This window comes from Mixophyes fleayi, chromosome 2 (genome assembly GCF_038048845.1).
Source record: "Mixophyes fleayi isolate aMixFle1 chromosome 2, aMixFle1.hap1, whole genome shotgun sequence".
Classification (NCBI taxonomy): Eukaryota; Metazoa; Chordata; class Amphibia; order Anura; family Limnodynastidae; genus Mixophyes; species Mixophyes fleayi.
Window position 1 is genome coordinate 290,413,497 of NC_134403.1, and position 20,456 is coordinate 290,433,952.

Below are 20,456 nucleotides of genomic sequence, written 5' to 3' on the forward strand. Positions count from 1 at the left end.
TTATGCATAATGTTTGTTTTTACTTGAGAAACCAGGTGTATTTGCACAAAAGTAGGTGTGCGATGTCACAAAAGATAATTTTTTCTGTGGGTTTGCTCATTTGTGAAGGAGCCTTTATGTGTTTATAATACATAAATAATATAAAAATATGTAAATCCAGATGCAATTGGAATTTGTTAATGGTCTTTTGGGCACAATCTGTAATACATAAATCAGACAGGTTTTGAAAAAGACAATTAAGATAATCCCTGCATAGACGTTGTAGCAAAATGTGTATATTATGAAAATACCAATGTTTGGGCTTGACCGAAAAATATCTGGCCCCTTTTCAGTGGCGGAAGCCTGCAATTGTGCAATGAATCTCAGCATTTTTCATCTCCTTGAGGAACATCCACTTGTACAGAATACTGGAAAATTGTTTTTGATTTTATAACCTTCATGGTTAATGAACAGATTCCAGGATTAAACACTGCTGTCTGAACACATCTGAAACGTGTTAGTGACCATAACAGTGTACAAACCAGACATGTAATTTCCTTCTATTTAGTTACAAAATGTAGACAGGATGATTTTTGACCATGTCACTGACTCATGAATAACTTTTGTGATGTCACTCATCTATCTTAGGTTAGACTCAGAACTGTCATTTACCAGCATCCTGTGAGCAGGTGTATCCTATGCAGTGTGTATTCACTGTTTATTGCTGTGACTATAAAACACATTAAAAACTCCTAGGTGCTAAACTAACTTGAATATCGATGTTCTGATCCCTCTAATATCAAACCTATTCTTAGTTGTCTCTCCCCAATGAGGAGGGTAGCCACCTCCCCTATTAAATCACAGCACAAAAATAACCAATTGTAGGCACCAGAAATTATGTGAAATGAATACATATTCTTATGTAGAATATGGCAGATAAAAGATTTCGTTCCATAATACTCCTGGGTTGCACAAATCAATATAATAATTTATTTAAAACATATAACATATGTAACATCCAAAAGATTCAATAAAAAATACAACTTTAGCTATTTTCTGTTGAATTCATGTATTACAATGTATATTGTATGTAACCTTGTAATGTAATCTCAAGTGTGCTTTGCTAAATGACATGTGTCTGAACCTATGCAAGTGTCAATAATCTGTTGAAATTACCCAGACCAGGGAGAAATAGGCATCTCTGAGGAGTTTTTTGTACGCAGCGGATGTGGACCTAACCTGCCAAAGAACGAGCAGAGGTGAGAAATCAGGCCCTGTGAACATTCCAGATCTCAGCATATCCATAGCTCACTTCATCCTGATTGACAGCTAACCTCCAAAGGTTGGGGTGAAAGTTATGTGGAAAAAGGATTTAAAATCTTCTGCTTTGTTCATTACATTGTGCATTTTCATGAGGGGGTCTATCAAGACTGAAATGTCCAATACTCCTCAATTGTGTTCCCTCACACACACCAAGTATTATCTAGTAAGTAGTGACTCTGGTTTTATTTCCTATTTTATTTCTGAAACTTAATTTTTCAGATTAAATAAAATTAATCTAATGTATTCTCTGTGGTTCTTTGTGAATTTACGAAGCCCAGGGAGGCTAATGCTACATGTGTATGTGATTTAAGTGTGAAACGTTAATAAGTGGTTTTGGTGAACGTAAGAACACCATAATAAATCCTTTGTGGTGGCAGAAAAGGTGTGTTCATTCCTAAGTGACTAAGGAGACGCCAGTCACGGCCAGCCATTCAGATTGCTGTATCTGAGACAGGCTGGGCATTCATGACACTTACTTTGTATATAAATATATTCAAAGATGATTCAAAATATTGCTAATAGGAAAACGCATTATACAATTGCATATACGAAACCTCTCCTATTAAAAATATCTGGTGAATAGATTCCTCATTCAGTGATGAAGCAGGGCGCTGATTAGGGAACTCTCATTCCCTCATTTCATTTAATACAGCCCAATGTCTCCTGCCTTTATTAATATTCGCCTTAAACGCACAGATCTTATTTGCAGGGAGGAAACAGGAGGTTATACCAGCGTGATATTATTGTTCCAATCCCGTGCACAATTACTGATGTGTGGAGCACATATAATTATATCTCTGGCCCACTGTAACGTTGGTGAAGGTTTTCTGATGGATCATTATCTCACTCTGTCAAATTTTGTCACTCATAAGTGACTTTCTCAAAGATACTACATTAGCGTATTTATTAATTTCTCATAAATTTTGATGCACCCACTTAGTTATTTTATTTTTGGGACTACATCTACTGGGTTTGCCATTGCATAGTCTAAAGGTAAGGATATTTTCTCATATAGGATGTGTGGTATCCCCTGGCATGATTGCATAATACGCTCCTTCTTTGAAACTCAGAAGCTGAATGATAACATTGTGTGATGGCTCATAATTCCTTGGTTTAGAATGGAAGGTTTGTGCTTTTTCTATTTGTATCTCACGTGGGCTAAGATCAGGAGTCAAAGCAGAGAACAGACCCCGAAGATATGTTTCCCAATTATCCTGAATGATGATTTCTGGTAGTTTCCTAATTCTAATATTGTTTTGTTGTTCTCTGTTTTTAAGGTCCTTGCTTTTGTTCTTGAGATCCTCTAATTCCCTGCTAAGGTGATCCAGGTCCCTGTCTGTTTCTTGTTGGAACTTTTGGAAGTTGTTTTGGTGAGACTCCAGCATATATGGTACGGGCTGCAAGAGATGAAATGTCTGCTTAGATAGATGAGACTGCTTTTCCCAGTTGGGACTCAAGAGATTGTTCTAAGTCTGTAATGGAGGTCTTTAAAGTCAGGATATCGTCCTTCAATGATGGAGCTGGCGTTTACAAGTTATCTTATTCTATGGAGGCTTGAGGATAAGATGGTGACTTTTGTTGAGAGGAAGCTTTGTCCTGTCTGTTAAATTAGAGGAACCCTTTTTGGGTTGCATGGTTGAATCCTCAAAAGAAACATCAACGTATTGGACACAGGTTGAAAAGCAGGTATTAATTATATAGGAAATTAAGAAGAATTTGCCCGGAAGGCTGGGAGAACCTCTTTAGTCAGATGTTTAATAATTAAACAGAAGTCATGCAGGTAGCCACACGGAGGCAGATATGTAGATACTTCAAGAGTTTAGTAGTTGATGCAGTTGGTATTATATGATGAGGACCTCTAGTGGCTAAAGTAGATGATACTCCTAGAACTTTAGTGAAGTAAAAGAGTCGCCAGTAAGAGAAATATCAGTTTTTCAGTGAGTGACTTTATATATTCTACAATATGTCTTCTGAGAAGTAAGGTGTGCTTACAGTTAGTAATGTCCTGAGGCTCTTGGTTTCCTTTTACCCATGGGAATGGAACGGATTTACCTGGACTGTGAAAGGACACCAAGCTGCTTCCAAGCTGAAAGGCTCAGGTGTGTCCCGTATGTGCTATCTGAATTGATAGGTTCTGCTGGGATCCTCCACTTGCAGTCTTACTAATGCGTCATTGTTGGTAAAGACCTCCTGAATACCCTGCTGTGCTTCTCCTCTTACATCCAGTTTCTCTTGCAGTTTTGTCATCTCCTACTCTGCAACATTGCCAAAATATGTCCATTTTTCACCCAGGAAGCAACTAAAACCCAGGTCCAATCTTTCATTATTTCCCACCTTGACAACTGTAACCTCCTCCTCACTTCCCTTCACCTGCCTTTTCCCCCTACATTTCATTGTGAATGCTGTGGCAATACTAATCTTTAACTCTCTTCCCCTTACATAACCTTCTCTGACTCCAAGATTTCTCCTGTGCTGCTCACCCTATCAGACTCTCCCCCCAATCTACAATCCCTCAAACACTCCCTCAAAACTCACCTCTTCATGCTTGCTTACGGTACCCCCTCCTAGACCTTCATGTCCACTCCCTCTACTTCCTCTGTCCACCACAGCAACTTGTGTCCTACTTCCACCTACTGTCTCTCATTACCCCTTCACTCTAGATTGTAAACCCTCCACCCTATGTCTCGGGTCTGTCCACCTATGTTATGTCTTAAGCTGCATCTTCTGCTGTCTGTTCACTCACACACAGGGAATTCAAACTGGTAGCTTTAATTGTTCGCTCATGACTATTCATGTATCTGTTAGTATAGTTTATTATATTCATGTATTTGATATGTGCAAGATGTATGTCATAAGATGATTGTCCGGCACTACGGAGTCTGTGGCCTCCTATAGATAAACAATCATGGTGATGATGAAGTGCCTTAAGGGTCTATCCCATATAGGTACTCATGTTAAGTTCAATGCTGGGCTTTCTCAGATTGTGGACACCCAACAAATGGCCCTCTATCATTGTACTAACCTTTCTTTTCACTTATGTTAGATTGGCTTCTTCTTCCACCATTATTACAACAGCAACAGCATCCCGAGGAACTCTTTACCAGCTGAGAAACCCTGGGAAAGTTGGAGGTAATTACCCTCCTGACAATATACGCTGGAGACCCTATTATGATGTGCTGTAACCCGTATACATCCAACTTGAGCATTTGAACCTGATACAGAATAGCTTGATAATTTCAGTTTTTGATTAGACTGTTAGAGTAAAAAAAAACACAAGACTAAGATTTAATTGGAAATAAAAAAAAAATGTCTTTATTGGTTTGGTAAATACTACATTGCACATGGAATTCTTTATTTCAAAACTTTTTTTTGAGAAATGTGCTACAATGCTGCCTTCTGAATATTTTGTTGAAAACAATAAATTCACAGAACAAGAGGTTTAATATTTTAAAAGAAGAATCTCTTCTAGATAAGCATATAATGCACATACTGTTGAATGAGAATTTGATAAGCCGATACTCCATTTTTTTTATTATGGCTGTATTGTACATTTTTGTTGTCTCCATGGCTATTTGTTACTGTTACAATAACATTCATTTTGTTTGATTTTCTTGATGTCTTTTAATCAAAGTTCCCAGTTTAAGTTATTGATGGTTAGAAATATGACTTTCCTGCTTAACCTGAAGTGAATGAGAAGGCTACAGATAAACATGCCACACAGGCCATTCCTGCTGTTTGGCCTAAACTTGAGTGACTAAATTGTTTTCAACTTTGGCCGCCATATAAGACAGATCCAGTTACTCAGCACAATGGATGAAGCCAGACTAGACAGGTCCTGTTACAGCTGTTTGAAGATGTCCGCACACACAAGCTGATTGTGGGCCAACCATATTTTCAAAATTTTCAATATCTGTGCATGTATGGCCAGCAATTTAGTACACAACTATGGGAAACCAAGACATGAGCAGCTGGAGCACAAAGAATATCACTCATGTCACCAAACCATTTGTCCATGTTTCATGTAATCTCATGCTACAAAGCCATTTAAGTGACTTATCATAACCACAGTGGTGTATTTATCCCTGGTTGTGTGAACAATTTTGAGATAACTCTTCTGTGAATCAATCTATATAAACACTTCTACTCACCTGCCAGCTTGGCACAGTATAATCACATGGAAGTACTTCACTTGCACACACATTAAATGGAGACATGGAAAACATGATTGCCCAAGCATTCACTGCATAGGGAGCTGAGTCCCATGGAGACCACTATTATTTTAATACATATAATTTTAGGATGGAATGTCTAATTGAGTTAAGTCTTCATATGGCAATTGCAGATCAATGAATTAAAATGATACTGGACAATGAAGCAGATGAGATAATCTGTGAGATTTATGCATGATAAAGCTTCATTACAAATAATAGTCTACAAATCTACTATGAAAAAAATATACATCAAAGGCACCACATGAACAAAACATGATCCTTTCTAATAAAAGAAATGGTATGTAGTTGACGCATAGAATATAAAAGTGCTTAAATTTATGCTTTGAAGAGCATCTGTCATCTACACACAGTGGAAGCAGCCATTGTGTCAGTTGAACCAATATTCTTTGGAATTTAGCCTTTGAATTTACTTGTAGCCATCACTGAGGGACTTAATAATGAATGCATGTATGACCCTTACAAACCAGAGCCATGGCAAACGACCACATTATCGTGGAATTTCAAGGTAAATTGGTAGTTTACTCCTGTGACTTTTATCGTAAGGCTGATGAGGGATTTCATAGGTTGGTTTCTAATGTATATTGGTTCAGCCCAAAAAAATGCTGCCTCCCTTTTGTGTATATGATAGGTGCTGTTTAACATTTCTCAGCTAAGGTCTTCCATTAAAGACAGCAAGTCATTCATTATAGTAAAGCAGAGTTACAAATTGTGAACATCTTAGAGGAAAATAAAAACTGCGAATGTAAAGTCATTAATAAAAACAAATACATGCAAGGAAAATACCTTTTAAAATGATCATGTGATGGAGGGGCCTGCACATGGGTTTGTAAGGTGACTATCAGATAATACAAGTATGGTCTCCACTTCACAGATGTCTATGAATGTTCATTTTGTATAATTTTTCCAATAAATACATTGAACGATATCTTCATATGAAAAGAATAAAGTCAATTAAAAGTGATGCAAAGTTAAAATTATTATTACACACCAGTCTTGGCCCACTTCAGTTTCTTAAAAACACACACAGAGTAAAAATATACACTGTCTTTATAGCTGCGGGAAAAAAATACAAATATAATTTACATATTCAATTTGTTATTGAAAATATTTTTGTCATTGGTAACTGATCATTGTGTTAGTCGTGATATCTATGGTAATATCCCTCATGGTGTCGATAATCATCCTGATAACCTTCCTCGTATCCTTGGTGAGGGTAACCATGGTAACCATATCCTCCATATTCATCCTCCGGACAACGCATTCCCAGTGATTGTTGAATGGCCATTTCCTGTCGTCTGAGTTGCATAGAGTCAATTAAATCATACACAATTGCCATGGACCACATAGGGGAAGGGTACCAAGATTTTACATTGCCGTCTTTGCCAACAAGGAGCATTGAGAAATATTCTGGGCTAATCTGAAAATAGTTTCTTATATCTTTCACCAAGTTGAAAGAAAGATCCTCTCTTTCAACACTGGAACTTCCTGTAATGACAACCACAAATTGTTCAATAAATATTAGATCAGGCTAATTGGAAAGTAAGTCAGATACTGAACCTATCCAGGCTTTAAACCCTGGGTTCTGTGTTGCTGGGATTCCATATTAATCATTGAGATTAAACTGTACCTATCAGTGACCTGTCAGATAAAGCACTGGGCTAATTAAGCAGAAGCTTCCAGTTTCCCTGGCCTGATTATTGTGGTTTGTACCTGTGATCTCACCTTGATTTTCCTACTTCTTTTACCCAACTGGCTTATCCTTGGCTATGTCTCTGCTTGATTATCCATGTACTGACTTTGGTTTGTACCTGTGATCCCTTCTTGCTTTCACTAATATTTTTTACCAAACTGGTTTTCCTCTGAGAGCAGAGCGGGGGCCCAGGAGACAAGAATGGCACCTACGGCCCCCTACACACATTCTACATGGGGCTCGCCTATGAACTGTTACGTTCAGTTATCCTCAAACTTGTTATCTTGAAAATTCAGGAAAAAAAAGAAGTAAAAAATGGTAAATAATTGTTATTGTCTTTTGATTATGTCATACACACAGATATGGTCATCTAAAACCTCCACCTACAGTCATAAGGCGCACTGGTAAAGAATTTAATGAGGGCGGGAATGATAGTGACAGTACAGGGTAATACAGAGGTAGTATTTATATGTATGTACTTTAGGCTAATTTAGTAAAAGTGTTCTAAATTAGAGAAAAAAATCCCTTTTCTGGAGAACCCTAAGTTCCAAGACTTAAAGAGGAGGATCTAAAGAACTTATCTGTCTACTAAATAAAGTTCCTTTCAGAAATCCATAAAAATAAATCCATGAAAATGTTTATATTCATTTCTTACCATTGATTGGGAACAATTCTAAAACTCCACTACCGTCAATACCAATGCCAACCATTTTCAAAATGGCCATGTGCCGTAGTCCTGAAAAAAATAGAAATGTTTAACATATACTATAATCACCACTACTTTGGTAGCTTTATGTGTAAAAACATTTCAAACACTTTAAAAATGAAGTACACAAATTAGACAATTTTGTATATAAACAAATTACTGTATTGTTTGTATAATTTGATTTATTAAAACAAATGACATCTTGCTTGCACTGTTAAACCACACCCATAGACATAATGATACCAACTGACGAATTAAACATGGAATAATGAGCTGTGGCTGAAATTACATATCAACAAAGATTCTCTCAAAGATGTTTACATAATGTTATGTATAGAATCCTAGAAAAGTATAAAACAGTATATTTTGTGGAGTCTAGGGGACACAAGGCACAGGAACTAAAAATAATGCTACAAGTGCTGTTCAAGCTCAAACCATACATGTATTGTACCTTTTTTATTGATGGTCAAATATTGTAACTAGTTTTCTGGCTGTCAGTATATATGATGAGGGGTGGAACGTGTTGACAGGACCGTTAGAGCGCAGGCAGTAGGAGAGATAGGCAAGAGGAACAAAGACATTGAAATATCTGTTCCCACAACAGGTCAACCTATTGTTATTTTGTGTTGTGTACTGTCATTGAAATTTTTGCAACTATTGGCATAACTACATCCATTGTTTTACAGAACCACACCTCTGTTCCAAATGTTCTCTTAGTAGCAGGATAGGTGTGGGGTACACATTTTGAAACTTTACCCTGTTAGTTTAGAACAGTGGCGGGCAACTGGGGATCCTACATCCAGGTACTACTGATTCTCATGTCAGAAAGTGGGCACAGTGCATTCACACAGTGGTGGATTCAAAATACACTGTGCCCTGGGCGAATAGCAGGATGTGGGCCTGACCTCCCCCAATTTAATTTTAGTTGCCCAAATTAATATAAAGCTCCAAAATTAAAATGATATATTAATGGTAATTAATCCAAATACATATGAGACCCCACCCAAAATAATATCAGCATCCACAATAATTGTAAATATTACAAATTAAATTCTAAAACTCCAATAAACATTGTAAATCCCCAAATAATTTAAATTGCCTTATAATAGTACAATATACCTATATTATAGATCCCCAAATTTGTTTTGTTGGATGAGATAGTTAGATAAGAGTCTAGGGATGGAGAGTTTGTATTTACGGTGGTATTCCCTGGTTATTATCATCATCATCATCATCATCATCATCATCATCATTTATTTATATAGCGCCACTAATTCCGCAGCGCTGTACAGAGAACTCATTCACATCAGTCCCTGCCCCATTGGAGCTTACAGTCTAAATTCCCTAATATAGACACACACACACACACATAGACATATACATATACATACAGACAGAGAGGTAGAGACTAGGGTCAATTTTTGATAGCAGCCAATTAACCTACCAGTATGTTTTTGGAGTGTGGGAGGAAACCGGAGCACCCGGAGGAAACCCATGCAAACACAGGGAGAACATACAAACTCCACACAGATAAGGCCATGGTCGGGAATCGAACTCATGACCCCAGTGCTGTGAAGCACAAGTGCTAACCACTAGGCCACTGTGCTGCCCATTATTATGTGGCTGTAGAGCCACATACTTCCTGTGAAAGGACTGTTCTGTTTTTTACAGGTTCCGGTAAATAGGAGATGTGCTACTGTATATGGACAACGCAATGGATTTTGTACCATCCAGGTGCTTTTGCTGTGGGTAAGCACAGTTATATTCACACAACGATCCATGTAATAAAAAAACAAAAAAAAACACACAAATGTGCCCATACCCCCCATCAGACAAGAAAAAACCTAACACATTTTGGGGTTAATTTACTAAACTGCGGGTTTGAAAAAGTGGAGATGTTGCCTATAGCAACCAATCAAATTCTAGCAGTCATTTTGTGCAATGTACTAAATAAATGATAGCTAGAGTCTGATTGGTTGCTATAGGCAACATCTCCACTTTTTTCCTCCCGTAGTTTAGTAAATATACCCCTTTGTCTGCATTTTTCCTTTTATAAACTCCCCCCTGCTGCAGCTAATTTTCACTAATCACTGATGTTGTAGTCAACAGCATAGGTAGCTTGAGTCCAGTTTCATGAACAAAAATGAATCAAATAAATTGCAAAGTGAGACATAACTAGTCTTTTAGAAACAAAGTACACACACAGTGATTTCAAACCAAATAAATAGAGAAAATGTCACCTTGAAATGTTATTGTTGTACATTAATAACAGACCATGCTTTATATTTACAAGCAAAGAACAAACCTGATAATGTCCTTTTAACTGATTATAACCAGCATGCATTCTGCGCTATTCTTATACTCATGACTCATGACCTCAGTGCTGTGAGGCAGAAGTGCTAGTCACTAAGCCACCGTGCCACCCTTGGAGGATAGCATCTATAAACATGCCCAATAATGATCTGATCCATTCTTTTGGATTATTATTGGGGTTAGTTTTTACACATGGTATTATTGGGCCATTTACCCAGTATCAGCAGCAATGTTACTATGGGAGTGTGGCTATCTTAAGACATCCTCTAATCACCTCTATATAACAGAAAACCTCACTTGAACCTAGAAGCCATCTTACTACTCTTCTTCATCTCTAAACTCCAGGGACAACTTGTATATACTGATTTTATAGCAAGACCTCCTACAACATTTTATTTTCCCTGCTTACAATTATCATAGGTCATATTTTATATGTATGTCTTTAATATCAAACTATAAGCCGTGTGCTCATCTCCATTTATTTTGTCAACTGAATGTAATTTTCCAGTGTTTGTTTCTCATGTCTATATATATTCACTCTATCTCATAGCAGATATCAAACCATTCTGCGGTTGCATAGGAACACATGCCTTTATAAAAGTTGAAGCTTTTTTTCTTGTTTATCAGCTTCCATCTATAATCTATGTACCTTTTATAAGAAGAGCCAGAGGAGGGTAACGGCACCACCCTTCAAGAAGTCCATAGAAGGACAAAACACATTGGGACATTTAGCACCCTGCGGCATCTGTAGTTACCAGCGTAAGCAACTGTGTGCTCCACATGCATTGCAAAATAACATGACAGTATTGTATAGTGACAGTGAGAGACTGTACAGCCAAGCAAAGGGCTGGAGGACTGTACAGCCAAGCAGAGGGCTGAAGGACTGTACAGCCAAGCAGAGGGCTGAAGGACTGTACAGCCAAGCAGAGGGCTGGAGGACTGTACAGCCAAGCAGAGGGCTGGAGGACTGTACAGCCAAGTGGAGGACTGTACAGCCAAGCAGAGTCCTGGAGGATTGTACAGCCAAGCAGAGGTCTGGAGGACTGTACAGCCAAGCAGAGGGCTGGAGAACTGTACAGCCAAGCAGAGGGCTGAAGGACTGTACAGCCAAGCAGAGGGCTGAAGAACTGTACAGCCAAGCAGAGTCCTGGAGAATTGTACACCTAAGCAGAGGGCTGAAGGACTGTACAGCCAAGCAGAGGGCTGAAGGACTGTACAGCCAAGCAGAGGGCTGGAGGACTGTACAGCCAAGCAGAGGGCTGGAGGACAGTACAGCCAAGTGGAGGACTGTACAGCCAAGCAGAGTCCTGGAGGATTGTACAGCCAAGCAGAGGGCTGGAGGACTGTACAGCCAAGTGGAGGGCTGGAGGACTGTACAGCCAAGCAGAGGGCTGGAGTATTGTACAGCCAAACAGAGGGCTGGAGGACTGTGCAGCCAAGCAGAGGGCTGGAGGACTGTACAGCCAAGCAGAGGGCTTAAGGACTGTACAGCCAAGCAGAGGGCTGAAGGACTGTACAGCCAAGCAGAGGGCTGAAGGACTGTACAGCCAAGCAGAGGGCTGGAGGACTGTACAGCCAAGCAGAGGGCTGAAGGACTGTACAGCCAAGTGGAGGACTGTACAGCCAAGCAGAGTCCTGGAGGATTGTACAGCCAAGCAGAGGTCTGGAGGACTGTACAGCCAAGCAGAGGGCTGGAGAACTGTACAGCCAAGCAGAGGGCTGAAGGACTGTACAGCCAAGCAGAGGGCTGAAGGACTGTACAGCCATGCAGAGGGCTGAAGGACTGTACAGCCAAGCAGAGGGCTGGAGGACTGTACAGCCAAGCAGAGGGCTGGAGGAATGTACAGCCAAGCAGAGTCCTGGAGGATTGTACAGACAAACAGAGGGCTGGAGGACTGTACAGCCAAGCAGAGGGCTGGAGTACTGTACAGCCAAGCAGAGGGCTGGAGGACTGTACAGCCAAGCAGAGGGCTGAAGGACTGTACAGCCAAGCAGAGGGCTTAAGGACTGTACAGCCAAGCAGAGTCCTGGAGAATTGTACAGCTAAGCAGAGGGCTGAAGGACTGTACAGCCAAGCAGAGGGCTGAAGGACTGTACAGCCAAGCAGAGGGCTGGAGGACTGTACAGCCAAGCAGAGGGCTGGAGGACAGTACAGCCAAGTGGAGGACTGTACAGCCAAGCAGAGTCCTGGAGGATTGTACAGCCAAGCAGAGGGCTGGAGGACTGTACAGCCAAGTGGAGGGCTGGAGGACTGTACAGCCAAGCAGAGGGCTGGAGTATTGTACAGCCAAACAGAGGGCTGGAGGACTGTGCAGCCTAGCAGAGGGCTGGAGGACTGTACAGCCAAGTAGAGGACTTTCCAAAGAGCACATGCAAATGAGCAGTTGTTAATTAAGGAGACCTACTTTATATCAGATAGAGACGCTGGGCCTGATTCATTAAGGAAAGTAAGGCAAAAAAAATGAGTATGTTTTCTTGGACAAAACCATCTTACAATGCAAGGGGTGCAAATTAGTTTATTATTTTGCACATTAGATAAATACTGTCTGTTCTCATGTAGCACACAAATAAATACTTGATAGCTTATTTGTACACTGAAATTTAAAATTGATCTAGGACATGCCCTACCTCAACTATAAATCTGTCCTCACATTTTAAATTTACCTCCCCTCCAAAACAACATGGTTTTGCCAAGGTTCCAAGTTGCTCAGTTTTTTTGCTTTCCTTTCCTTAATGAATCAGGCCTGTTGACTTTTTCCAATGAACAGTAACATATAGACACATTGGGTCTCATGCTGAATATAGCATCATGCAAAATACACATATGCAGATTTGACACTTGCGCCTTCTTACGCTTAGAAAGGCAGAATGAGGGAGGGAAAGGACATTCAAACGCAGAACGAGTACAGACAGGATGTGTTCTCATAATTACAAACTTAGGCAGACCTGCACAGAGATACGGAGATGCAGATATGCCTGTCAGTCGCCATATCACTTCTGGGTACTCGAGGGCTACTGAAAATACACACTGGTGGGGATGATGGTGCTACCACTAGCTAGCCACTTCTGATTTCGGATTCGCCTCTGAATCTGATAGTGCTGTCTTTATTGATCATACCGGTATTATATGATTTTGTGGACATATTTTAGAATTCATTTTTGCTACTTTCAGTTGTATAAAGATTATACCTTTGGCATACTAGAGGTTTTTTTTATTTAAATCAAACGTTATAGTGAATCCGTTTTTCTCCATCTAAAGAAATGTTACATTTTTTTTTCTGTGCTTATGACCAAGTTGGGTGTAAATGTATCTGGGTATAAAGACGTCTGACGTAAATCTGATACTTATGCCATTGATGCAGAGCTGCATGGATCTTGAGATGCCTCCGGCTCATTATATGGGCTAAATACACAATTTTACATGCATCTTTTTAGAACTTGTTTAGGAGGAGTATGCATCCAACTCAGCACTAGCCCATTGAGTTCTAAAGGAATGGGAATGAAAGATATTGTTTATTAATATATTGTCTATTGATTATTTTTATAATTATTAGTTCTGTCAATTTATTTTATTCTTTTTAATTCCAACGGGGAGATTCAGTTCGGCGTGAAGTGTCCCTGGAACGTCCTTGGAGACAAATCACGCTGATGTTCTGGCTGAATTCTCTGTTCATTTTTCCTTGCACCGAAAAATGAGCGGAAATTTCTACCATAATTGCCGGCAATGTGCACAGTACGATGTCCGCGCGCCATGTCGCCAGCAATTGAATCTCTCCCTCCAATACATTATATATTTATTTTTCAAGTTTTTTTTTTATTTCATTAGAAAACGTTTATCATTTAGATATCTTTTACTTATACAAGTGGATTGCATAGTATGTTATGTTTTTTATGGATGGTATATGATTAGGATTTGGGAACCTTATTTAGATTGGCAGCAATCCTATCCTTTTACTATTTTGGATATTGTATTGGTGATAAAAAAAAATTTTTTTATTATTTAGAATCTGTTTTTTAAATATGAAATAAATCACTCACATACAGTAACAAAATGGTTGTTACAGATTGTTAAGGGATATTGGTGATTTGATGCACTGAATACAATTGATATATATTAATGTGATTGCTATTAATATAATGTCATGGCTGGCGGTATTTATGAAATGTGAATTAATAATATTAATATGCATGTTATTAATTTAATGTCTGTATTCAGAGGAGGAACTAACGAGCTGTGGGCTCTGGTGCAGGGAGGCCGGGAGCAGGGAACCAGGGCATCCGACCCTCTGCATCTGCCATGTAGCGGGCCCCATTATCTCCATGGGCCCCCGGTTCCGCCACTGTCTGCATTAGTGGGGGGGAATAGGTCTATTTAAAACACGTGAATGACATTCATTTAATTTTGGGGTGGTTCAAGGTAAAACTGTTCCTTAAACGTAAACAGTATTTCAACTATAAAAGGTCCCACATTTATTAACCCCCCACATAACATTAATACTCCACCAATAAAAAAATTAAAATAAATATATCCTTCAATTGTCCTATCAAAATATGTTTTAAGTTGTGAGGTCAAAATAAATTTTTTAAAGTCCTTTTCTGAGAAACCATGCTTTCGTTTCACATAATAATATTTCAAAAATAACCTATGATAGATGGATCAAAGTCTAGACAAAATTCAGACTAGGATACATTTTAGTAATTTTCGCTTCCCTGCACTTTGTTTAAATGTCTCATGTCTATAATATTTACATTTTTCTGCCATTAGATGGAGATGTTCCCTTTTTTTTTTCCAATGATGAGTGTAAAGATTCATTAATGTGTCTTTCCCTACATGGATTAGGGAGATGGTAAATGTTTTGCACAGTATTATATGAAACACTAAATTTTCTTATACTATATTTAATTGTTTTTAATTTTACAAAAGCAAACATTTTAAATGAAAGTGTAACAATTTATATTTTTGTAAGCAGAATACATGCAGCTATGAATTAACATGTTGATTATGCATGTCAATTTATCTTAAGAAGTCCTCCTCCGATGGGTAATCCATGCTGTGTGCTAATGTTTCTTAATTTATTGCTGGTACTCAATATAATGTGTGCTTTTTTTTTATTAAAAATTGTTTTCTGTTGCAAGAAAAATTATAGTCTTTTTTAATGTTACCAAAATGTGATACTTTTACTAATTGCAGTACATTTTCTGTATTATCATAAAAATATGTTTTGATATAATTTTATTGGTGATCCGTATTAATGCATTATGTGATGAAACAAGCTTGATATCCCCTCAACCAGCCTGTCCCTCGTTTCTCACAAAATGTTTAGCTTTACAACATGTACTTTTTATAGCCCTGTTTATGTTCCCCAGTTTACCAGAGTACAACTATAGTGTCTAATTACATATGGATAAGGGAACATTGTAGCTCATTCTAAATATGTATATTGTTTATTGTATATTGTTGATATTGCAGTGAAGCTGTTATTCATTGTTCTTAAAGTGAAGCCAGGTGGGTTATGGGTAAGGATCAAGTTCCAGGACACAGGTGAGGGGCTGACTGCTATCCTATATATGGAGGTGGGGAAGGCCAATTAGTATCCACTGTCCTCCATAAGACTAGTCCAAATATTTAGTCTGCAACCGAGCAGGGTAGCTTATGTGGAAGCACAGCTCATCTCCACTTCCCACTCCAACCGTCACCTATGTTTAAGAGGGAGAGAGCCAGGGATTTGCCCAGGGAGGGGAAAGCACTGTGGAAATTTGACCCTAGATATAAAGAGCCACTCCAGGGGGAGAGGGTTGTACTACATCAGCAGATCCATGGGTCTTCAAGTCAGGACAGCCAGGTGACTGTAGCTCCTTAAGCTAGTGGGGTAAGGGACAGATGATGTGGTAAACCTGCCTGGCATTTATTTACTGTGTGTATATAATATTCTAGTGATTGGTTTTATTACAATAAATGTATTGTTTTACTTTTTTAACTGCATTTGCCTGAGTGACTATAGGAACCCTAGAAGGTTCTGGGTAGGTTTCCCTGGCATAGTTAGGCACCCCTGGTTGGCCAGCCAGAGTGAAGTGGGTAGATTTGGGCCAGATAAACCCGGTATGTTCACACATTAGAATACAATAAAATTGTTGTAGAGGTTTTCAATAGCAGCTTATTTGACCAAATATATTAACAGAAAAATTATATAAAACATGTTTTTACATGCTGTGTAATGTAAAATCAGTCTCAGGACTTGGCCTGACAGCCCAAAAACATGCATTTTACCTGTAGTGTGTTTAACTGTGACCAGTGCTGTGGTGGAAGTGGGAGTGTATATGGTGGTATGCCCTACCGTCACTTCTCCCACTGCCTTCATTGCAAAAATATCATATTCATTTACATATTCATTTACATACGCGCTACATGTTTCATACCGCAACTTCTACATTTCCACTTTGACCACTGGCTCAGTGCGTGATGTTTGCAGCTGGAATGCCTATTATTATAGGGATAGTTGATCTGTATGGTAAGTTCCCTCACCACACATTCAAGCAGCATGGTCTAGTTTTCCAGCCATCAGTGCTTCAGGTTGTATGAAGCGTATGTTTAGTAAGAAATCAATGATGTTTACGATAACAGCTATGTGTCCTATCCCTTAGGCTATTGTAGATGGGGGAAAACAGAGTTTTCCACTTAATGTTAATGAATGTGTCCAACCAATAGCTTATGACAGCTCTGGAATGTTGTATATTTGCTTATTGAAAACAAATATATGCAGTGTGCCCACGTCTATTCTAAACCCTGTGTGCTGAGGAGTCATATTTTAATGCCTCTTCTTGCTACATGATTACATTTTATATTGCTCTATGCTTGAAATACACCTCTTCATTTTCCAGAACCTATGGAATATTAAAGAGTGGCAGATGGCAGCTTCCCATTATAGGCTACACAAAACAAAACATATATATTGTTTAATTACAGGCAAAAAGACTTCACAAGACTTAAGCCATGAGTCCATTTTGCTGAGATGGCACTTTTTATGTATATAAATATACTTGCTAATCTTGATGCTACCAGTTCCAAGGACCTCCTAGTTTGAGAAGAATTTTTTATTTTCCATAACTCAAAGTTTGAGGCAATAACATGTGTCTGGAAACCATATGGTTGTTGGATCAGCATTTGTCGGACGGGCAGCCAAGAAAAAACATCTAAGCCATCAGCTGTTGAAGTTGAAATGAATTGTTTTGAAGATAACCCATTGCCAAAGAATGGATATTTTCCGTATAACCCAGAATAGAAAAAAGAGACAAAGACCTTAGTTCTTTGTTAAAATAAATACCATACTAATATTATTTCACCTGGTTGCATTATTGGACTGAAATGTATTATCATAAATTGATGTGTGTTATGATATACAGAATACTTGGCAGTTATTGTAGATAAGTTACGTGCTTTTAAACTGAATGTGTGAAATGCAAATAAGAAATTGAACTAGTCACTCATGGATATGCAAAAATACGCTATACTTTATTATGAATATTATTTATTTAAAATATTTAAATATAATAAACACAAAATCCATCACAGAACGACAGATAACAGACTTGAGCTTTCAGGTCCATTTGTTGCAAAAATAAAATGTTTAAAAATAGAAAAAAATAATAAAGCATATTTTCATTGAATTTCTCCGGCTATTGCCATCCTGAGATGGTGAAAGCAAGCTTTGCATGGAAAAACTATCACCAGAGATTGATAGGGAGAAGCACTATCTCCGGCGAAAACATCTGAGATAGGGCTTTTCTCACTTTAATAAATAGATTTCTTTAGGGGGTGACAGGTTATCTCATTTCCAGTAAAGGGGACAATATACACTCCAGAAAGTTAAACAACACAACTGAAAACATTAACATTTTATCAGCTCTAGTAACCAGAATGAAAAGTTTTAGTTACCATAACATATGAGAACCAATCAATTAAATGTCATCCATGCCTAATCTCCTTGAATGTCTAGGAGACTCCTGAATGTCTTGGAGTCTACTGGAAGAGTAGGCTTCCCTACTGATCCCACTCACTTCACTCATAAAGTGAGTGGAGACGAGACTGGTCAGGCGATCATTACCACCTTACCTCCCACCCAGGTTCTAGTTGGCAAGATCAACGTTCCCATAAAAAATTAAAACTAAAACATAGTCCAGAATCCGCTCTAGATTGTAAGCTCTTGTAAGCAGGCCCTCTTCCCTCCTGCCCTCCTCTTTTTAATACATACACCTTCTGCATGCCAGCTATGTTTTACACTCCCTGGACTCTCTGCCCCCGGGGCTCCACACCTCCCTTGTCATTGCACCTCAATCAGTGGCTCTGATCCTGTCAGCCACACCACGCTCATGCAAACAGGTTTCAGCTTGCACTGAATATACCCTTTGCACCCAGTATGGCTATTCATAGCTGTGTCATGATTTGTATATCTATGTGTTTATTGTGTTGTCCTGTAATGCTATGTACTGTTTTGCTGTATGCCCTCTGTACTGTGCTGCGGACCCTTTGTGGCGCACCTATAAATAAAGGATAATAATAATTATAATAATAATATTACCCTACTGTCAGCAGACGTCGCATTATTCCCCAGCCCTGGCACTCAAAACTCACCCGCTTCCTCCAAAAGTGCTCTCGCACTGCTGAACGCCTCTGGAAATCTCGTTCCCTGGCCGACTTCATTCACTTTAAATTCATCCTCTCTTCTTTCTTCTCCGCCCTCTCCCTCGCCAAACAATCCTTCTTTAAGTCCCTCATTTCTTCTCAGTCCTCCAATCCCCGCCGCCTCTTTGCCACCTTCAGCTTCCTCCTCCCCCCACCCCCTTTTGTCCCGTCTTCCCTCTGCGCTTCTGACTTTGCCCTCCTTTTCTCTTCCAAAATTGAGGCTATCAGACTGAACATCCTCCTCCTCCCCTTCTCCCGCCTCCCTCTTCGCTTCACCTCCCACCTACACCCAACTCTGGTGCTCCTTCTGCCCTACAACAGGTGATGAAGTTCGGTCTCTCATTCTTTCCTCTCCACCCTCTACCTGCCCTCTCGATCCCATCCCCTCTCACCTCCTTCGCTCTCTTTTTCCCACTGCCTGCTCTTACCTCGCACACGTTTTCAACCTATCACTCTCCTCTGGTGTAGTACCCTTATCATTTAAACATGCTCTCATCTCTCCTATCCTCAAGAAACCCAATCTCGACCCCACTTCTCTTGCCAACTATCGCCCTATCTCTCTTCTCCCCTATGCCTCTAAATTACTTGAGCGGATTGTCTGCAGCCGCCTAACCAGGCACCTCTTGGACAATTCCCTCCTTGACCCTCTCCAATCCGGCTACCGCCCCCTCCACTCTACCGAAACTGCCCTGGCCAAGGTTACTAAGGATCTCCTATCGGCCAAATCCAAGGGTCATTTCTCCCTACTCATCCTCCTTGACCTCTCTGCAGCCTTTGACACCGTGGACCACCCCCTCCTGCTGCAAACTCTTCTCTCTCTCTGCCTCTCTGGTTCTGTCCACGCCTGGCTCACCTCCTACCTTGCTAACCGCTCCTTCTCTGTATCCACGTCTGGTTCTTCCTCCTCCCCCTACCCTCTCACTGTAGGAGTCCCACAGGGCTCTGTTCTCGGCCCTCTACTCTTTTCGCTCTATACTTCCTCCCTTGGTGCTCTTATCTCCTCCTTTGGCCTTCAGTATCACCTTTATGCTGACGACATTCAACTTGACATCTCTTCACCTGATCTTTCGTCCACCCTCCTCGCTCAGGTATCTGACTGCCTCGCTGCCATCTCCTCCTGGTTGTCGGAGCGCTTTCTCAAAATCAACATTTCCAAAACTGAACTCATTGTCTTTCCTCCTCCCAGCCTCCCATCCTACCATGACCTGTCCATTGTCATTAACAACACTACCATCTCCTCTGTCACCCAACTCCGCTGCTTGGGTGTCACCCTTGACTCCTCTCTCTCTTTTGCCCCCACATTCATTCTTTTGCCCAAGCCTGTCGCTTCCAACTACACAACATCGCCCGCATCCGTCCTTTTCTCTCTCAGGAGGCCACCAAAACCATCATACACGCTTTCATCATCTCCTGCCTGGATTACTGCAACCTCCTCCTCACCGGCCTCCCCCACTCCCTTCGCTCTATACTCAATGCGGCCGCAAGACTCATCTACCTCTCATGCCGCTCCTCCTGTGCCTCCCCTCTCTGCCT

At 39.9% G+C, this 20,456-nt stretch overlaps 2 protein-coding genes across 2 annotated transcripts in view; one reads left to right on the forward strand and one right to left on the reverse strand.

Annotated features, from left to right (window-relative positions):
- The window catches only part of SLC35A5 (solute carrier family 35 member A5), a 315,996-nt gene that overhangs the window by 25,859 nt on the left and 269,681 nt on the right, over positions 1-20,456 (forward strand). The window lies entirely within an intron of this gene.
- Positions 5,777-20,456, reverse strand: part of CCDC80 (coiled-coil domain containing 80) — a 74,814-nt gene continuing 60,134 nt past the window's right edge. The window contains exons 7-8 of the mRNA XM_075196375.1: positions 7,880-7,960; positions 5,777-7,019 (exon numbers count right to left, since the gene is read on the reverse strand). Of these exons, the coding sequence (XP_075052476.1) occupies positions 6,670-7,019; positions 7,880-7,960 (431 nt within the window). The 3' untranslated portion in view covers positions 5,777-6,669. The remainder of the gene's footprint in view (positions 7,020-7,879; positions 7,961-20,456) is intronic.